The following is a 22,457-nucleotide window of genomic DNA, read 5'->3' as shown; positions in this document are numbered from 1 at the left end:
TGTATACAATTTTCAGATACTCTGATGTCCAAAATGGTCCTTTGATGATATTTTTAAAATTTTGAGATTTCTTTTTATATTTATTCGATGTGTATGAGAGTTTTGCCTGCATGTATGTCTGTGCACTGTGTGCATACTTGGTGCCTACAGAGGCCAGCAAACAGTACCAGATCCCTTCAAATTTGACTTAGAGAGACAGTCCTACGCCAACATGTGGTTGCTGGGAATTAAGCCCAGGTCCCTTGGAAGAGCAATCAGTGCTCTTTCCCACTGAGGTGTCTCTCCAGCCCCTGGTGGTACTTTTAAAATGATGTTATAGATTTTTGTAATTTATTTTCATTCTCCATCTACTTCTCTACTAGCTAATACAGTTTTTTTTTTGTTTTGTTTTGTTTTTAGCAGACATTCAACATAGTATACAGCAATGGAAACGCATAGAACAAATCTGTTGGAGAAATGGAAACTCTGATTATTGGCCTTTCTTTTAAAAATCTTCCAACATACTTAAACTATACTTAGCATTCCTTTATTGATAAGTGTGACTTATTGTTCATCTGTTTAGTGTTAGAAGTTGAGGAAACACTTTTGTTCATGGTAGCCATGTACTTTACTAATTGAGCTATACTCCTAACATTGTGTGACTTTAAAAAAATATATTCCCTAAATTCCTGTTTTTAAAAAATATATTCCCTAAATTTCTGTTTTCTGTGTATCCTGTAATTGTAAGGATCCAAACAGGTAAATTGTCAGAATTTTTGACAACATCTTGCTGCACACACTTAAGCTTCATGGACCCTGGACCTGAGGGTAAGCTGGGCAGTGAAGACTATGATGAAGACGACGATGATGAGCTGGACTCTGGCAACTGGATGGATAGCTGTGATTCAACAAGCAATGGTAAGGAGGCTTTAAACAGTGCTGGGCGGCCAGACAATAATAATACAAATGATTGTTTAGCTGCACTGTTAAAACTCGGGCTTCCAGCAGTATCACGCTGTGCCACCCTCACTCCTCTTTAACCCATCCTGACTTGTCTTGTTTGGCCTCATTTTCCTCCCTTCTACTTCTCTTTGGTTTCCGGTCTAATAATTCTGTGGTGACTGATTATCGAGTTTGGGGTTAGACTGTGCCTTACTAAGATTAGGGAGGATTTCTTTCTTGAGCATTTAGAGTAGCTGCTGATTTGAAGTAGAAAGAAACAATGGTGAGTAAAAAATATTAAATCAATTGTGTAGTTGAAAATAGACATACACACATGTATATATTTCTTTTGGCATTAATAATAAATATGAAGTTTGATTATAGTTATGTTTAAAATTTCTCATAATTCAAGGTATTCTATTATATGTACCAGTAGAGGCATATATTGATATTTGTGAGGTCCGTATAATTTATAAAGCCTATTCAGAATGCCTGTTGCTTTATGTGACAAACTGGACAAATGTATTTACTAAATGCTAAGGATATGAATATGATGCCATGAGAAAGCACTCTGATAGCATGGATTTAAAATGACTGAGAAGGACTGACTGCAGTGTTAAAGTACTGACCTATGCAAGACAAGAATCACATTGTCTGAATCCCAAAGGAGAATGGTCAATAAGAGAATGGCTCTTCTAACTACCTAAATTTTGGTGGACCTGTTTTTGTTGTCTCAGTATTTGACTATCTTAAGATACTAACAAGCATATTCTCATATATAATAAGTGTCAACACATTAGAAGTAGTAAGTGTACTTTTTTATTTGGGCTCAACATTTACTATATATCCCTCTTTGATTGCCTAGTGCTTCTTTTTTCTTAAATCATTTTTCAAACTAAATGGAACTGATATCCCTTTACTCAAGTATTTGGATTATATTCAAGGTTAAGATACCTGTCACTGGGATATCATTGAATGTAAGTACCAGTCGTGCAGCTCTGCCAGTTCCCATTAGTCACATCAGATCACTGAGACTTCTGGAAAGGTCACGGAAGATTGTCCAGAACCAGATGATGCATGACTTTGGTACTGATCCCAGCACCTTGCTTCTCTAACTGTAACATTATGAATGTTCATACAGTAGTACATTCTGTTATCTGTATTCAGAGATGATTCTAGGTCTGCCCAGCCTTTAGACATAGAAACATGATGTCATCATCTGCAAAGTTCATACTCAAGAATTGTACAGTACAGTTTCAGAAAAAAACCCTCATGTTTTGAATAAGTTCACGATTTTATATGAGGATGTATTCATAGCTTTCCTTGGCTTCATGTGGTACAGAAGCTATGGTGCTGGAGATCCTTGTAAGATGTATACCTGTAAAAGAGTGAGTCCAAGAGAATGCAGAACATATATACTTTCTGTAATCATTCTCAGTGACTTGGACACTGCCTATTCCATAGTAATAGTACATATTTGGTGCATAAATACAAACAAACAGATAAATAAATATTGACTAAAAGACAGTTTGTGGTCGGTAGTCCCATCTTTACCAATGGCATATAAAGATGCTTTTTGTTAGTAATTAGAACTAGTGTTTGTATACTCTGTTTACAACTAACTCAGTATTTGGTGGAGGATTTTTGCCCTCTCCTGGCCTTTCTTCACAAAAGTCTCTTCTACTAGTGGGGCTTGAAGGGCCCTGTCCTACTCCTTTTCCACTGTTGTCCCTTCTACCACCACTGCTGTCACACGGAGAGAATAAAATACTTGCTCTGCATGTTCTGGAACAACCTCATACTGCTTTTAGTTTTCAGTTACTTTAACTGTATCTCAGCAAAACTGAAGAGCAGGTGGGTCCTGGTAAATGCCCATAACCTCTAAATCTTAATCTATGAGGATAAATAATGATCACAAGCTCTTCTTTCCTAAGAACAGCCTACTTCTGACGGTGTTTTAGGTACAAGATCCAGTCATTCTGACTGCTGGGATAGATTTTGAAATAACTAAAATGTTTGTTTTTGTCTCTTCCCCTTTCCCAACTAACCTTGCAGCTCGCTGTGGTGATGAAGTTGCCCGTTATTTAGATCACCTTTTGGCACACACTGTTCCCCATCCTAAACTAGCTCCTACCTCACGGAAGGGAGGGCTAGATCGGTTCCGAGCTGCTGTGCAAACAACTTGCGACTTAATGTCCTTGGTGGCCAAGGCCAAGGAGCTGCATATACAGAGTGAGTAATGCCATTAGTCCCTAGTGTCAGACACAAGGTGGCATGAAGCCCAAATGGGACCAGGACATTGGTCACATCATAAACTCGAAGTTGGTTTGTTCACTGCTTTGTTCCTGGCCTCCTGCGTAGCATCTAGAATTTTGTAGGCACTTATGAAATCAAGGAATTAGATATAGTTTTGATATGGATACCGTCATGTAATCTGGTGTAACCAGGAAAACAGCAAGGCACAGGACAAAAGAGAATATTCAATTTTAATATAGAAGTAAGATGTGGAAGAAGAGCTTTCTCATTTGGAAAAATGACTTCTTTGAAGGTACTTTTGTTTAAAGAGAAAGAAAGCATCATTAGAATACTACAAAATGGGAGTCAAACACAGAGACTGACTGACTCTCTTTAAGCCACTAGTTCTCCCTTTATACCCACTATAATTGTGCACCCGGTTGTTCCTGGCATACGGATCTCAGATAGAATAGTGATTCTTCACAGTATCGCTACAGTCCTCTCCATAACCAGTACCTTCCTTTAGGAGTGTTTTCAGAGGACACCTTCTGTATATTTGAATAATAGGCATGGTTCCTAAGACTGTTCAGTATTTCTGTGGTCGCTACACATGAAGGGAGAGAAGGGCTCCTTGGCCACACCTACATGACTTGAATATTTCATTATCCAAGGATGAGGATGATTGAGATGCATGCTCTTGCTACCTAAATCTTCATTGACCATTACTAACCAGATACTAAATGTGAGCACAAGGGTATTGTTTAACATGTAAAATAGACGAAAGCTTAGTATACCCTTTGGTTATGTTCCCTTATAGAAGGGGTTTATGCAAGAACATGAACAAGTTCATTAAGTTGTATTTTTCATTTGTGAATCAGGAAACCAGAATTTAATTTCCAGAACTGTTACTTACTTGTTTAGCTAGTTATTTGAGCTCTGAGTAGTCTCTCTGTATAAAATGGTGAAAATGACATGCATGTCTCTCCTTAGAGGTTATGATAAGTATTTTAACTATGTAAGAAAACATCTTATGAACATCTCAAAGTTGATCAACCACCACATGTTTTGATACTCTAGATAGATTCATCCAGTTCCAACCTCTATAAATTGTTAGCCTACAAAAGCCCAGAAAAAGTGAAATGTAACAGAGTTCTTTCTCTATGAGTTTTGTTATATGAAAATATTAGTGATAGCATCTTTTTGATAGTGATCATATTAGTAAACATAATTTCTCATGTCTAGTTGATGGCACAATTACAGAAAATCCTTTCAAAAACATTATCTAATATCTTACATTTCTTTTTATTGAAGTCAGTGAAGAAAAATTTCATCATTTTTTCTATAAAGAAATGAGCCATGTTACCTTCTTGTGTGGTCAATGGTGTATTTTTGTTAATTTCTAACATCTTAACTTTTCCCATAAATGTCAACTCTTGCAGATGTTCACATGTATCTTCCTACAAAGTTATTTCAACCTTCTCGCCCTTCACTCAACTTACTTGACTCACCTGAGTCTCTACAAGATAGCCAGGTAACTGTGCACATATTTCTGAAAGCTTTTTGTAAAAGTTTGTCATTTTTAATGGAAGTGATAAAACTAGCCAGTATGAATTCTGGTGTTAAACAAAACAGTATTAAATGAAATGCATGTCTTTTAAAGGTTTCTCTTCAAGTAGGCAAGGTTTTCTTGTTAGACTTTGAGAAAACTACTTAGCTCTATCATAGGGCTTGTTGGTTTTGTTATTTTGGCCTTGCTTTTCATCAACAGTTTTGAGAGAAAAAATTGAGGCAGAGTCACGGGGTAACCAAGACTGCCCTTAAAGTTACTATGTAGATGAGGATGTCCCGGAATTCCTGATCCTATTTTCTCGGCTTCCCACATGCCAGGGTTGCAGGTGTGCACTAGCACATATGGGAAGCATTTAGAAAATTCTTATAAGAAAGTTTTCTAGGTAAAAAGATAACTCATTGTAAGAAACTTAGTTTCTTTTCATCACTGCTTACCCCAAAGGTTCCTTCTGTTCGTGTAGAAGTACATCTTCCTAGGGACCAGTCTGGGGAAGTAGACTTCCAGTCATTGGTTTCACAGTTGAAGGAGACCTCAAGCTTACAGGAGCAAGCTGATATACTCTACATGCTGTATACAATGAAGTAAGTGATGGATATTACGGATACACTTTAAAGTACATATTGTGAGAAAGTATAACATGTTAGTCAGCTTTCTGTACTATGACAAATACCTGGGGTAATCAGCTTAATAAAAGAAAATGTTTATTTAAAGCTCAATTGCTTATTTTAGTACTTATACTTTAAAATTATTTTAGTATGTGTATGAATATTTTGCTTGCGTGCATGTCTATGTACTCCAAGACCAGAAGAGGGTGCCAAATCTCCTGCAACTGAAGTTGGAAATGGTTGATGCTAGGAAGAGCAGCCAAATGCTTGTAACTGCTGAGCAAACTCTCTAGCCTAGCTTGTTTTTATTTTACTGTTTTTTTTTTGTTTCAAACTCATTTTTAACGTAGTTCAAAAAACTATTTTGTTGTTGGTAAGGACAAGACAACAAAGAATTTTAACAGTTTGTATTTTCTACTGAACGATCAGGTCTCTACTTATGTTTAATATAGTTTTTTATTATGGTAGACACCTAGCTCTCCTGAATTATTTATTATTCAAGGGTAAAGTGTATAAAAAGCCTCTAAATAATCTGAATTTTATTATTGATTAACTACAAAAATTGCTTTTTTATATGAAAAAAAAGAAAAAAAAACAGGTTTTTATTTTGACTCATAATTTTGGAGATTTCATTCCATGACTGGCTGGCCTATTGTTTTGGGGTCTGTAATGAGGTACCAGATCATGGCAGCAGCATAGGCTAAACCATTCACCTAATAACTAGTTTACAAGGGAGAGAAGGTTATAGAATAATGTCCTGGTATCTCCTGCCTAGTAGGTCAAGAGTTTAATTACTGAGTTGTAATTCAGGGTCAGCAGAGGCCACACTGAGAATGGAAACTGGGTGACCCTTACCCTTTCTAGGGTAGTATAGGAAAAGGGCTCTTGGGGAGCTTAACCCTCTTTCTGCACATCAAAGCAAGCTGAATGAGGAAGCCACACTTCATCTCTAGAAAGAAGAGATAAGGCAACATCCTCTTTTCCCTAGTAGTACATTATCAGAAAAGGCCTGCTGGAATGAGGTTAATAAGTTCCACATATTCTAACATATTACCCCAAAAGTCTAGGATACCAGTGAAAATTAATTAACATACCAATAACCAGGAATTCCTCAACTCAAACTTGCAAAAGGAATTGATAGAGGCAGCAGAGATAAGGCAGATGCTAGGATTAAATAGGAAAACTTGTAGAGGGACTATCAAAATGCATCAACAAATAATCATAAATATCCCAGAAACAAATGAAAAAATACAGTGTCTCAGTAAGGAGGTATAAAGCACAAAGAATCCTAAATGAAAATGTTAAAAATGAAAATGAGCAGTGGAAGGTAAAGCTTGCTATCTACCTATCTGTCTGTCTACCTATCTACCTATTGGTTTTTCAAAACAGGGTTTCTCTCTGTAGCCCTGGCTATGCTGGAACTTGCTCTGTAGACCAGACAAGCCTGTAGCTCAGCGATCCATCTGCCTCTGTCTCCCAAGTGTTGAGATTAAAAGAATGTGTCAAGTTCCAGCCCAAAGCCAGAGCTCACCTCCATCAAGATCTGAAACTTGCCTGAAGATTACTGAGCAACAAGAGGAGGCACAGGAATGCTCTCCTTCCTGAGCCCATGGATTGCTGAGCATCTAGAGGAGCCATGGGAGTATACTCCCTCATAAGCCCACTGGGGAAAGGCTGCCAGGAACTCTTGGGGTGCAGGTGGCACAGTGCAGCTTGGGAACTGACAGTTCCAGGCCCAAAGCCATCAGAACTCACAACCTACGCACAGAGAGCTGAACATCCAGGAGCATTCTCCTTCCTGAACCACCCCCCCCCCCGGGCCCACAGACCCACAGGAGAGACAAGCTTGAGAGAGAGACAACAAGGTCACCTAGTATCACAGAAGACAAGATGGCAAAGGGTAAATACAAGAACCTAAGCAATAGAAACCAAGACAACCTGGCAACATCAGAACCCAGTTTTCCCACCACAGTAAGTAGTAGATGTTTCAACACACCAGAAATATAAGATATGGACATAAAATCATATTTTATGATGATGATGGAGGTCCTGGAGAAGTGCATGAATAACTCCCTTAAAGAATTACAGGAGAACCAGGAGAACACATGTAAACAAGCAGAAGACCTTAAAGAGGAAACACAAAAATCACTTAAAGAGTTATAGGAAAACACAAACAGGTGAAGGAATTGAAAACAGAAATAGGAACAATAAAGAAATCACAAAAGGAGACAACCCTAGAGGTAGAAAACCTAGGAAAGAGATCAGGAATCATAGTTGCAAGCATCACCAACAGACTACAAGAGATAAAAGAGAGGATCTCAGGGGCGGGAAATACCATAGAAAACATGGACACAGTAGTCAGAGAAAATGCAAAAAATAAAAAAGCTCCTAATCCAAAATATCCAGGAAATCCAGGACACAATGAGAAGACCAAACCTAAGGATAATAGGTGTAGAAGAGAGTGAAGACTCCCAACTAAAAGGCCCAGTAAATATCTTCAACATAATCATAGAAGAAAACTTCCACAACCTAAAGAAAGAGTGGACCATGAACATACAAGAAGCCTACAGAACTCCAAATAGATTGAAATAGGAAATAGGGAAAGAAATTCTTTCTGACACATAATAGTCAAAACACCAAATGTTCAAAACAAAGAAAGAATACTAAAAGCAGTAAGGGAAAAAGGACAAGTAACATATAAAGGCAATCCAATCAGAATTACACCAGACTTTTCAACAGAGACTATGAAAGCTAGAAGATCCTGGATTGAAGAAAGCTAGAAGAGAAGGGATTGAAGAAAAGATCATTCAGAGACAGCTTCACTTGTGGATCCACCCCATATGCAGCCACCAAACCCAAGCACTATTGCTAATGCCAAGAAGTGCTTACTGGCAGGAGCCAGGTATGGCTGCCTCCTCAGAGGTCCTGCCAGAGTCATACAGATACACTTGAGGATGCTTACAGCTAACTATTGGAGTGAACATGAGGTCCCCAATGAAGGAGCTAGAGAAAGGAATGAAGGGGATGAAAGAGTCTGAAACCCCATGGGAAGAACAACATTATCAACCAACCAAAGCCTCCAGAACTCCCTGGGACTAAAACACCAACCAATGAGCACACATGGAGAGACCCATGGCTCTAGTTGCATATGTAGCAGAGGATGGCCTTGTCTGACATCAATGTGAGAAGAGGCCTTTGGTCTAGTGAAGGTTTGTTTCCCCAGTGTAGAGGAATGCCCAGGCACTGAGGTTCAGAGGGTGCAAATCAGTGGGGGGGTGGATAACAGTAGGGGGGGAAAGGGATAACATTTGAAATGTAAATATAGAGAATATCCAATTTAAAAAAGTGTGAGTTACTGCTATGGGACTCTAAGTGCATTTTAAATATCTATATTTTTTTTCTAGTTTTGGTTTGTTCTATAGCATTCACAGTCTTCATTTTGCTGAGTGCATCTTTATGATGCTATTTAAACATCTTCCACTTTCCTTTGTATTGCCTATAAATTGATATCACCACAGATTTGATTGATTTGGATTCAATTTTTAATGAAAGACACGTTCAGAGATGATTATATCATTCCAGACAAACATGTGATGTATAGCTGTTTCTTTCTGATGTGGAGAATCAACCCCCATCCCAAGCTTTGTACTTACTAGGCATGGCACATGCTATACTATGATTGTGGATTTAAAGCTAATCTTGGCTCCATAATGACTTCAAAGCCAGCCTGAGCTACACACATTGTTTCAGAAAAATAATGGCTAGGGATGTTGTTCAGTGGTAGCACTTATATAATATGCAAAAGTTCTTGGGCCCTATCACCAATATGGTAACAAGAACACAATTAGTTAGATATTTTCCCCCTACACTTGCTTTTCTTCTAATGATTTTAGTAGCTATCACGGACTATTCCACAGATCTATTATTTTATGAAGGGTTGACAAATCCTAAGTTTTTAAATCTGCACACTGACCTTTTGAATGTGCTCATTTTAGCAAGTTGAAATTCTCCACTTTTTTTTCTCTTAATCAGAGGCAAAAACATTTAGGAGTTAATATAGCATACAGGAGCCTCTAAGATAAAGTTCTTGCTTGCTTCTGGAACTTTTTCTGTGTATGCATTTGCTCTCCCTTCTCTCCCTTCTCCTCCTCTCCCTTACCCCTTCATAGTAGTGAACCACATTAACTCCCAGATATTCATTCAGCCTCTGTTTCCTAAAACCTGTCAACCTCTTGAATATACATAATATGATGATTAAAATCAGAAAATTAAAACACTGCTATCATCTATTTGTATGAATTGTAAGCCGAAATCTTAAATTGTGTGTTTTATTCAATTCTCATGTGTCCTGTGTCTTCACTGAACTGAAAGTTCCAAAACTAATAAAATAAGGACCATTTGTTTCTAAATGACCCTAGCTTTTGGGTTTGGGACATTTCTCCTTAAATAGAGATTTGGGTTATGCATATTTTTTCTGCAAGCCTTTGACTTAAGTTCCTTTTAGTGAAAGCACTGCTAGTCTTACTGCTGATAGTGTTGATTTTGATAACTTGAGTCGATCCTTTATTTACGGAAGTACCTTCTCGTTTCCTTCACTAAAATGTACCTCTGTTGCCCTTTGCAATTAAACACATCCTGTGAACATAGATACACTTTGAGCCTATATGAGTAGTCTTTTTAAAAAACTTGTAATTGTTCATTTTGTACCCATTTGACATTTTAGGCACTTTTTATTTCATGTTTTTAATTGATATTTGATTGATACTTCATTCTTATAGTTCAGCTTTTATGGATTTATTTTATGTGTATGATTATATGAGGTTTTGCCTGGATGTTTGCATGTATGCCATTTGCATACATAAGGTATCATGTCTCCTTGATCTGGAGTTATGGATGATTGTGAGCCATTATGTCGGTGTGGAAAACTTAACTCCCATTCTCTGTGAGGGCAAGACATACTCTTAACTACTGAGGCTTGTCTCCAGACCCTCATTGTTCAATATTTTACAAATATATAGTGAAAAGGTCAAATATTTCCCTACCTGTTTCTAAATATCTAACTTTTTCATGGTCAATGTCATTTTTGTTTATGTATTTTTTATGTACACTCTATGCACATATATGTAAACATAGGCATGTATGTGGATATTTATAGCCCTATGTGCCCAAAGTTAGCATAGTAGACCCTTTATCACCGATACTGTACATCTTAAAGATCACTACATAAATATTCCAGTTACCTATTGCTTCATAAAAAAAATCAACTTAACATCCAGTGGCTTGAGCAGGAGGATAACATAGTAATAAAAATGTGCTTTAACAGTTTTTGGAATGCCTGATCTTGACGTGGCAGTTCTTGCACAGTCTCTCATTTGGTTTTGTCAGACATTGATTCATGAGTGAAGTCAGCCAAGGTTTGCGCACTCATATATTCAAGAGTAGATACAGGCTGCTGTCTATAGTCTCATTACCTGCATCTCTAATATCCTCAAATCCTCACAGCATGATGACAAGGGGTTCTTAGGGTGTCATAAGAGAAGACATGGTGGAAACTGTATCTTTAAAAATAACCTAGCCACATAAATTACTCAGTCCCTCTTTTACCTTAGTCACAATCATAACTGGTGTCCTGCTGTTTTTGGTTGGTTTGGTTTCTATGTCAACTTAACCTGAGCTAGAGTTTACCTGGGAAGAGGAAGGAATCTCAGTTGAGAAAAAAATGCCTTCATCAAATTTGCCTGTAGGCAAGTCTGTAGGATATTTTATTGATTTATTATTGCTGTGGAAGTGCCCAGCTCAGTGTGGGCAGTGTCACCCCAGGGCAGGTAGTCCTTAGCTGTCAAAGAAAGTAGGCAGAGCAAGCCATGGAGAGCAAGCCAGTAAATGGTACTCCTCCCTGTCTCTGCTTCACTTCCAGTCTTGACTTCCCTCAATGATGAATTGTTACCTGCACATCTGAAATGAAATAAATCCTTTTCTCCACAAGCTGCTTTTGGTCCTGTTTTTTTTTTTTTTTTTTTTTTTTTTTTGATAGTATATAAACCTACCTTTCATTTCTCCTTTTGTCTTTGAAGTTTTGTTACTATACATTAATTATACCATGGATTACATAAGATATTTTCACATATGCATATAATGTATATTGATTATATATACCCCAACTTCTTACCTTCCTTTGTCCCACACGTGCTAATCCTATTTCTTTTCCCAAGTAGCCCCCCTTACTCATCCATGCTTTATTGTTTATTTGTTTGTTTTCTGAGACAGGGTTTCACTATTTAGCCCTGGCTGGTCCGGAGCTTTTTATGTAGACTAGTCTGGTCTTGAACTCAGAGATATCTCCCTACCTCCGCTTCTTGAATGCTGGGATTAAAGGTATGTGTGTGAGTAGTATGCTCAGCTCTTTTGTCTTTTTGTTGATGATCGAGTAAATTATATTGGGTTGTTTATAGGAGCTGACTTTTCTTTTTGAGGGGGTGGGGGATTGTTGTTTGTTTTCAAGGTCAGGTTGCCTAGCCCTGATTGTCTTAGAACTAATTCTGTAGACCAGGCTGGTCTTGAACTCACAGAGATCTACCTGCCTCTGCTTCCCAGTGCTAGGATCTATCCTTTTATTTTCTTAATAGATATGTTAAAATGTATTATTTAAATATATCATAATTTATTTGGCTGTTTTCCTAATGGTGGACATTTGGGCATTTTGTAGTCACTATTACAAACTGTTTATAGTAAATAACCTCTTAACCAAAATTCTTTTGCACATATGGAAGGATTTTATCGTACAGTTAAACCACAACTTGAATTGATTGACACAGCAAAATATATAGGTATTTTAACAAAGCTTCACAGAATTACATGTCTGTAATTTTGGTACTTGGAGGCAGGAGAATCAGTTAAAGGTCATCCTTGGTTTTGAGGCCAGCCAGGGCTACATGAAATTCTATGTCACCATCTGTCCAATATATGTAGATTTACATGTGTATGCATATATACATATTTTAGTGTACAATTGTGCAGTTCAGTAGCTCTTTGTTTACTCAAAAGTATTGCATATCTTTCACCACTGTTCATTAATTTTTTATTAAACCAAAACAAACTATACTCCCTTTGCCCATCAGCTCCCAATCCCTCCATCTACCCAGCTCTAGTCAACTATAAGTGTACTTTCTAGTAGTTGAGACGTTTTCTATAAATTGAATCAAATACTTTGTTGTCCAGTGGACAGGTATCTTTCATTTGGTGTAGTATTTTCAAGGTATGTCTCCATGTTGTAGCATATATCAGAACTTCAGTTGGTTACTGTCAGATACTACTTGTATAGTGGGAGCACAGTTTCTTTATTATCACCTGATGGGCACTTGGGTGCTTTTTACTTTTTAGATTTTATGACTAATACTGGTATAAATTTTCGTGTACAAGTTAACACAGCCATGTGTTCATTTCTCTAGGATATATAACCAAGAGTAGAAATACTGATCCACATGGTAACTCTGTTTAACTGCTGTAAGAACTGCTGGGTATTTCCAATATTTGCAAATAGCCTACCGGAGCCAATTTTCACTCCCACCAAGGACTGTTTAAGTGATAAGCAACATTCAATACAATGGTATCAATTTGGGGAATTTTTTAACAGCCTGATATAATGTTATCTTGATATAATGTTCATTTAAAAATTTCTTGTTACATGTGAAGTTGACTGCATTCTCCTACATCTATGGGTACTGATGGTTTTACTCTGTTCAGTTTTTTTTTTTTTTTTTTTTTTTTTTTTTTTTGTCTTTATTTATTTGTTGGAGTTCTTTATTTTTTTATCAGAATTGACCTAGGAATTTAAAATGTTTATTATTTTATAATTTGTTTTACACTTAGCTTAGTTCTTTTCAGTAAAACCTCTTTATTGTTTTATTTATGGAAACTTATTGAACTACTCTTTATAGCTCTGGTGATGTTTAATACTTAGAAAATCCCCTTCCTTCTAACATTATGAGCTAATTTTCCCACATGTTTTTAGCACTTTAATATTTATATCATTACACAGACTGTTGGGTCTAACCTTTTTCAGATAGCTACCTGATGCTTTTAACTTCATTTAATAAATGATCTACATTGATCATATACTAAGTTCCAGATTGCAGAAAAGTTTCTATATCTCTAGGTTAGTTTGTGTAACAGTAATTGCATAACAATCATGTATCTGAACCCTTCTAACACAAACAAATTCTAATATCATTAGTTCTTAAAGTAAGCTTTCAGAATTTTGAGTAGTTAAGATGATTTATAATTTCAACCGAGTTGAAGCTTAAGATGTAGGTAAAAGAACACATTGTGTAAAAGCCAAATTACAAAATTTGTGTCTGGATATTTGAGTTTCAAGATCAACTCCTAATTACAGCTATTTAAAAGATTTTTTCCCCACAAGAGAGGTCCTTAATTGAAAGAGGGGAAGAAGTGACAAAGAGAAAAGAGAGCAAGAGTTTTTGCTAAGTAGTTTTCTACTAAAAGAGGCTAAAAGAGGCATATCCATTATAACACTAAGAGAAAATAATTTTTCATAATTAATGTACTTCCATTTTTAAAACCCAGAGGACCTGACTGGAACACTGAATTGCACGAAGAAGGGGGCACTACTGTCAGAGAGCTTCTTAGTGAACTGTATGTCAAAGTTGGTGAAATTCGGCACTGGGGTCTGATCCGATACATCTCTGGGATCTTACGGAAGAAGGTGGAGGCACTTGATGAGGTACTAATAAGTTCTTGAATTTATACATACGCTAAAGACACTAAGTGCTCAGTAGTAGGGTATTGCCTAGGTTCAATCCTACACAGGGAGGAAAGCTTGATTTTTCTATGTTGATATTAATGGTTTTTTAAAGCAACCACAACTTCTAGTTGTTTTGATCACATATACAAAGTTTCTGGTGTTCAGTTAGCCTTTTATTTGTGAGTGGCAATATTATGTTACTGAACCATAAGAACTACAGACTTTAAAAGTGTTACAGGCCAAAAGAGTTTGAGATCTTATTGAATTTATACTAAGCTGTAAGTCCCTGCCTTCCAGAAGGGTGGAAGTGCCTCATGGTTTCTTCCTGAAAATCTGTGTTCTGATCATACTTCCTGAGAAAATCTGGGTATACTGGTGTAAGGGGGGGGGGGAGTAAAGTTTTGTGGCTAAGAAGAAAAACATTTAGAAATCCGAAATTTTTTTTAAAGAGTAAGCTTTGCTACCTCTTCCTAGGCCTGCACAGACCTTCTGTCCTACCAGAAACACCTGACCGTAGGGCTTCCTCCAGAACCTCGAGAGAAGACCATCTCTGCGTGAGTGGATCATGGGGTTGGGTTTTGATAGAGTTTTTCTGTACCTTTGAGAATTGTGTGGACTGAGTACAGTTCTCTCACCCTACTGTGTATAATATCTTCTATGCAAAGCTGAGCATAGGGGAAAGACGGGGAGAGAATTTATAAGAAGTAATACTTAAAATATTTCTTATTGATTTTTCATAAATCCTGTAATTACACACACACACACACACACACACACACACACACACACACACACACACACCAGGATGTCAGGAAATAGCATCATAAAAGTCAACCATAGTCCAAAAGAGAAGTAGAAGAAAGTATGTAGTCAGAGCATTAGGTTGCTATTGATGCAGCTCCATGCTGCTGAAGAAAGAATCAAAGCTGTGAAGGTCATAGTTGAAAGGGAATATGGGCAGTTACAGAGCAGCCCAAGGTGACATGTCTGCAAAAACACTGTCAGGAGATTGCTACTGGCCCAGTTTGCCACTGCTTCTCATTAGCAGTGGCTTCCTGGGATAGACTGGGACTAGAGGGGGAAAATGGAAGTTTAATCCTTAGGCACAGTATCCACTCACCACTAGCCACGCCTACCTAGTAAAGCTTATCTGCACTAAGTCTATCTAGTTCCATGTTATGATAGTGCCATTATTTGAATCTACAGGCAGATTGTACTTAAAAGAAATATTTTTAGAACTCTTCTAACTTCACAAGTGATCAAAAATAAACCTGGTTTTCTATGAAAGAATTATCTATAAAACAGCATACCCCCACACCAGCCAGTTCTATTTCAGTAAGCAGTGTAGTAAAAATGGTGTTTTTAACTGATGCATTTTTTGAGACAGTATCACTGTGTGCTCCAGTCTTGTCGTGAACTTGCAATCCTCTTACGCCTCAGTTTCCTCTGATTATGGGTATACACCACTATGCCTAGCTAGTGCGCTTAACCAGAGATAGACAAGAGAGAACAGTTAGCAAGGATGGTAGTTTCACAGTGTCACCAGGATTGGTTTCTTCTGAAGGCTGTCATGGACGTCGTTCTAGGTGTCTTCTTGGCTTGTATATGGTTGTTTTCCCCTATGTCTCCTGATATTTCCCATCCTATCTATGTCTTTGTGTCCAAAATGTCCCTGTTTTATAAGGACAACAGTCATTAGATCAGGAACTATCTTAGTAACTTCACTTTAATCACTTTTTTTCTTACAACTTTATTTTCAAAAAGAGAGATATATGTACAGATTCCTAAAAGCATTTTGGCATAAAACTATATGAATATATTTTTGTCAGTACTTGATTTTTTAAAGGTTTGATAGTATGCATTGAAATCTTATTATTTGCCATAAGCATAAAGTACATGTAAAACAGAACATAACATGGAAATAATCAAAGTTTTCTTGGTGTGTAAAGATTAAACATAATGATTTTTAAATACCAAAAATTGCCATAAAGCTATCTTCTTAGCTCTTGGCTTATTAATAATGTAAGCTCTAGGTGTACCCCACTCTGAGAGGGTGCTATACACTTTTTTTTCCTAAGGAGTAAAGCGTCCACTTTTTGGCTTTTCCTTATCTCTTTCTTTTTTTTTTTTTCTTTTTTTTCTTGAACTTCATATAGTCAGTGAGTTGTTTCTGGGGTGTTCAGAGCTCTCTGGGGTTAGCATCCCAATATCAGTGACTGGATATTATGTCTGTTCTTTTTGTGACTGGGTTACCTCACTCAGGATGATATTCTCTAGATACATCCATTTTCTTAAGAATTTCATAAAGTCATTGTTTCTGATAGCTGAGTAGTACTCCATTGTGTAAATATACCACAATTTTTGTATCCATTCATCTACTGAAGGACATCTGGGTTCTTTCCAACTTCTGGCTATTATAAATAGGGCTGCTATGAACATGGTGGTGCCTGTGTCCTTATTATATGTTGGAGCATCTCTGGGGTAAATGCCCAGAAGTGGAATAACTGAGTCTTCAGGTAGTACTATGTCCAATTTTCTGAGGAACCACCAGACTGATTTCCAGAGTGGTTGTACCAGTTTACAACCCCACCAACAGTGGAGAAGTGTTCCTCTTTCTCCACATCCTCTCCAGCATCTGCTGTCAACTGAGTTTTTGATCTTAGCCATTCTGACTGGTGTGAGGTGGAATCTCAGGGTTGTTTTGATTTGCATTTCCCTGATGACTAGGGATGTTGAGTACTTCCTTAGATGCTTCTCAGCCATTTGATATTCCTCAATTGAGAATTCTTTGTTTAGCTCTGTACCCCATTTTTAAATAGGATCGTTTGATTCTCTGGATTCTAACTCCTTGAGTTCTTTGTATATATTGGATATTAGACCTCTATCAGATGTGGGATTGGTAAAGATCCTTTCCCAATCTGTTGGCTGCTGTTTTTTTTTTCCTGACAATGTCCTTAGCCTTACAGAAACTTTGCAATCTCATTAAGTCCCAGCACAAGCCATTCATATTTTCCATTAAAATCACACTCACTAAAGGACTTAATTTCAACATATGCATGTTAAAGGACACAATTTAAGTCGTAATGCCTTGCTTTTAGAAAACAAGACCTTGTGTCACAAATAAGATCAGTTTTGTGTCACTATAGGCATTCCAAAAGAATTTGCCTTGGCACATGCTTGTCAACTATACCATATCAAGACTGGAGGGATGGGTCAACAGATAAAATTGAATACTTCCATAGGATCTATTTGTTTCCTATAATCCAAGTCAGTCAGCTTACAACCCTTTGCAACTTCAGCTCAGTGGTGGGGGTGGGAGGAATGATGTAACACCTTTGACCTCTGAGGGCACCTGCTACACTCAGGTACATATTACCCCCCTACACACACACACACACACACACACACACACACACACACACACACACAAACAAACAAACAATTGAAAATAAAATTTTATGTCATGTCAATGAGAGAGTTATGGGGTTTGACCAGTTATGGTGATGTGTAACTCTAATTGCAACACTCAGAGGCCTAAGGCAAGCAGATGAAAACTTTAATGCCAGCGTGGGCTACATAGCAAGATCCTATGTAAAACAAACAAACGACCCTTCCCACAAAAATACACAATAAAAAGACTGCTCGAAGAACAGTTGGATGTGTATAGATCCGTGTATGTTTGTGTGTTTGCCACTGTTGCTGAACTGATAGAACTATTTAATATCAGTGTAACCCTATAAGATGTGACTATAAAGTAATAAAGTGGTCTCCAAAGAACACATCTGATGATTTCTTTGTGGCCATTAGGCTTACTTGGCACAAGTTGAAGACTAATTATAAAATGCTAGTCTGGAAAGACACTGAAGGGTGAGTTTTAAATCAAAATTTTAACTTATTAGAGTCAGAGCGGGCCTCGGAGGCAATGTATGGGTATTTTGTTTTGAAAAAAAAACTAGAACTGGTGATGGACTGTGGCAGTGGCTTGGACTTGTGAGTTTTAATTCTTACAGCACATTTAGGTTAAGTTATTGTAGAAGTTGGTCTTTAGTCACTCTTTCTTTTCTCTAGGCCTCTACCATACGAGGCACTCACTAAGCTGATAGATGAAGCCAGTGAAGGAGACATGAACATCTCAACCCTTACACAGGTGGGCAGCATTATAAAACCTAGCTGGCAATTGATAAGTTAAGCTTTGTAATTAATTGACAATTTACAAAGACAGTAAAATACATTGTGAAACCTGCACTAAAAAATGTTGTTTGTCTCCATTCTTTACACAGGAAATAATGGTCTATCTTGCCATGTATATGAGAACTCAGCCTGGCCTCTTTGCAGAAATGTTTCGACTTCGAATTGGTTTGATTATACAGGTTATGGCAACAGAACTGGCTCACTCTCTTCGATGCTCAGGTATTCATTTAATTCAGTAACTAATTTCCAGTAACTAATTTTAGGTGGAATTCACTTCTCATGCAGGGATTTAGGTGGTGCCGGAATGGAAAGAAAAATACAGAAGCTGTGTGAGGTTGTTTTGTTCCTGTATTTATTAGTCACTGGTTCAGCAGCTTCAAAATGTCACCTCTTGGAGACTCTGCATTCCACATTCTTCTTAACTAAGTCCTTTTAGCTAACTTCTTCCTAACACCTCAAAGGCTTTGGAGATTGACATACTGTGTTGGATTCTGACTCAAAGAAGGAAGCTTCTGGACACCAAGTGGGAGTCACTCACTTAAGTATATATATCATAGTGGTAGTGGTCTGTCAATATCATGATCAAACAAGGAAGTAAGTATTTTATTAACATTTATCTAACATGACTTTAAAATATTTATAGGTTTATTTGTTAACATAACAAATTTTAGTTGAGAAAATAATTGTAGCCCGAGGAAGCTATACAGCAGGATTGGCACACAGGTGTAACTACATGTTGACAGCGCTTTACAGCCTTTGCCACCTCTGATGAGAACCATGTTCATGAGTTTAAAAAAGGCCAGGTACTGGTGGCACACACTTTTAATCCCAGCTTTAGTAATCAGGAGGCAGAGGCAGACAGATCTCTGAGTTTGAGGTCAGTCTGATTCACACAGGACTACATGCTGAGCCCATGTCTCCAAAAACTTTCAAAAATGTTTAAATAGGTTTCCAAATTTGTATCAGAACACATATATGTGACTATATATGGTCTGCATGCAGGCTCGGGGTTAAATGTGCATAAAGTATAAATGACAAAATAAAAGAGCAAGAGAAGACAGAAAATATAATCACAATGGCAAAACTCAAACTTATTCAAATTTCCTAAAAATGGCATTTCCTAAAATGGCATTTTAAACATTATTTATTTTTAATTATGTGTATATTTGCATGTCTGTGTAAGTGTGCATATGTGAGCACATGTTCCTGTGTTGTTCCAAGGATATCAGATCCGCTGGAGCTGGAGTTACAGGTGGTAAGGTTTTGAGTCACCTGACATGGATGCTAGGAACTGAACTCAGGAGCTCAACAAGAGCAGTGTTATCATTTATAACCACTTAGCCAGTTCTCCAGTTCCCCACATGGCTTTCAACTCTTTTCTTTGAGGGGCTGGAGAGATGGCTCAGCAATTAAGAACACTAGCTTCTATTCCAGAGCACCTAGGTTTGAATCCTAGCACCCGAAGGTGACTAACAGCTATCTTAATTCCAGTCCCAGGGGATTCACTGCCCTCTTCTAGCTTCCTTAAACACTGCATGCACAGGATACATAGACATACATGCAGAGAAAACACCAATACTCATAAAATAGGTAGATATGGTCTACATTTTTGAGATGTTCCCAAGTAGCCCAGGTGAGCCTGTAATTTCTGATTCTTCTGCCTTTCTCTCTATAGTACCTGGATTATAGGCAGGCATCATAATACAGGCTTTTAATTGATCTCTCTCTCTCTTTATATATATATATATATATATATATATATATATATGTATATATATATATATGTATGTATATATATATATGTATATATATATGTATATATATATGTATATATATATAATTCAAGAATATATATCCTTGAAGATATATATGAATATATATCCTTTAATTATATATATATATATATATATATCCTTTAAGAAGAGAAACAATTATTTTATGACTATTATTTACCAGATGCTGTTATTTGGCTTTATATTTATATGTATTATCTTATTTAATCCTTACCTCAGCCCATTAAACAATACAATGTAGTTCTGTTTCTGCAAAAAAAAAAAAAAACTGAAAAATCAAAAAAAAGAAAGAAAAAAAAAAGAAAGAAGGAAGGAAAGAAAAGCAAAGTAACGGTATGACACAGAGGCAGAAGGAGGTCTCTGAATTCGAAGCCAACCTAGTCTACAAAGCAGGTTCCCAGACACCCAAGGCTACATAGAAACCTTTTCTCAAACCTTTCTCCCAACAAAAATATTAAATACTTTTCCCAGTGTGACATCACCAGTATATAGTAGAATTTGAAGTCATGTCTGTTTGATTTCAAATGATTTCCAGTTGGTACATTTTTAGAAGTAAATGTTTTGTATAGGATTCTTCAAGCATGGTATCAGGGAATGTTTTGTCAGAGAGTTTGTGTCCTAGTTAGGTCTCTATTGTGGTGATAATGTACCATGGCCAAAAGCAACTTCTGGGAAGGAAAAGGTTTATTTCAGCTTACAGCTTAAAGTTCATCATGGAGGTATGGGGGGGGGCAGGGCAGAACTCAGGAAGCTGGAGGCAGGAACTGAAGCAGAGACTATGGAGGAGTGCTGCTTACTGGCTTGTTCCCCAATGGGTTGCTCAATTTGCTTTCTTACAGAACTCAGGACCACCTGCCTAGGGATGACACCACCCACAATGGCCTAGGCTCTCTAATATCAATAATTAACCAAAAAGTGTCCCCACAGGGACTTGCCAGAGGCAACCTAGTGGAGCCACTTCCTCAAGTGAAGGTCCCTTTTCTCAGATGTTTCTAGCTCTTATCAGATTGTTACAAACTAACCAACTCGGTATGATTATTCAGTGACAAACCTCAGTGATGATAAAACTCTCAGTCATTCTTTACTGTTCCTTGTAATAGAGTCTTCCTGTTGGTGTCATCAAAACCATGTCTTTCCATTATATAGGATTAAATCCAAGATTCCTGGGTCTGGCCTGTATCTACGAACTCAGTAGTGCTTCCTGCAAAATATTTTATCCATCTCTACTCTTGGAGATCGATGTCTCCTCTGATCTCCAAACAATCATTGGTCATATTGCTCACTGAAGCCATGTTGTACACAAGATTTTGTTATTTCTATTGTTCTTTCTTGTGTTTACATGTTCTGTCTCTCCAAAATGAATGGTAAACCCCTCTAAGTCAGGTGCTATGTGTCATACCTGCTTGTACTAACATGGCTTAAAATGATACCTATATGCAGTTCTCTTAAAAAATGACTAATGTTAATGAACACATTCAAGTTCTCCTCAGTATTCTTTTTTTTTATGGTACGGAATAGAGTTTATTCAGGTTATGGGAGAGTTAAGAGGGTGGTAGAGGCAGAGAGAGAGAGAAGTAGAGGAGTAGAGGCTGGCCATGAGCACGTGGGAGAGAGGGGAGAAGAGAAGGGAAGTGGAGGGGTAGGAGTGGGAGAGCAAGGCTGTAAGAACACAAGAGCAAGAGAGGCCAAGAGAGAGAGGAGGGGTCAAGCAGCTCCTTTTATAGTGTCAGGTCACTGGGGCAGAGCATACCTGGCTACTGCTAGGTAATTGAGGGGTGGGGTATACCTGGCTGTTTCTAGGTAACTGAGGGGTGGGGTTTACAGAATCCCAACATTCCCCCATTTTTGTTTAATTAAAAAAGAAAAATTAGAGGCGATGGTGGACCAGGAATAGGGTCGTTGTGATCTCTTAACTGCTTCATGCTGGTTTGGGGCGATGTTTTTAGAGAGGCCAGAAAAGTGGGGGTAGGGATGTTTGTCTAGTCTTAAGAGTTGGCTGTTTCCTTGTTGTCCAGGGTCTGTGGAACCATCTGAGGATAGGCCAGAAGTAACAGGTCCAGTGGAAGCGTCTGTGTCTGCGAGAGAAGGCTGAAGTATCTGTAGGTTGCTTCTCTGGAGCTGTTCTAGATGTAATGAGTGCCTGGACTTGACAAGATGCTGGAACACACATATGTATACATTATAGGTAGAGATTAAGTACCTTTGGTTTGGAAGAAAGAAAGATTTTTCAGAAGTCCTAATGCTGCCACTCCTCCCCTTTTCTTATTATAAAAAGGAGAAAAAAGGGAGGGGGAGGCCGATGGTGAAAGGGGAATAGGGGCGTTGAGTCTCATTGGCTACTTCCTGCTGTCTTGGGGCGTCGTAAGGGGGTGCAGCTGGCT

The 22,457-nt window shown here is 37.7% G+C and overlaps 1 protein-coding gene across 3 annotated transcripts in view; it reads left to right on the top strand.

Moving 5' to 3' along the window:
- The window catches only part of PHKA1 (phosphorylase kinase regulatory subunit alpha 1), a 104,317-nt gene that overhangs the window by 60,860 nt on the left and 21,000 nt on the right, over positions 1-22,457 (top strand). For 2 of the 3 annotated variants that reach the window (XM_080910462.1, XM_080910461.1), the window contains exons 18-25: positions 728-897; positions 2,977-3,153; positions 4,596-4,687; positions 5,168-5,307; positions 13,915-14,071; positions 14,567-14,646; positions 18,161-18,239; positions 18,373-18,502. In XM_080910462.1, coding sequence (XP_080766588.1) covers positions 728-897; positions 2,977-3,153; positions 4,596-4,687; positions 5,168-5,307; positions 13,915-14,071; positions 14,567-14,646; positions 18,161-18,239; positions 18,373-18,502 — 1,025 coding nt within the window. The remainder of the gene's footprint in view (positions 1-727; positions 898-2,976; positions 3,154-4,595; positions 4,688-5,167; positions 5,308-13,914; positions 14,072-14,566; positions 14,647-18,160; positions 18,240-18,372; positions 18,503-22,457) is intronic. The other variant, XM_080910463.1, reaches the window with a different exon arrangement.

The sequence above is a fragment of the Micromys minutus genome, assembly GCF_963924665.1.
Source record: "Micromys minutus genome assembly, chromosome: X".
NCBI lineage: Eukaryota > Metazoa > Chordata > Mammalia > Rodentia > Muridae > Micromys > Micromys minutus.
The sequence above is the reverse complement of the archived record's forward strand: the minus strand, read 5'-3'. Positions and strand labels throughout refer to the sequence as shown.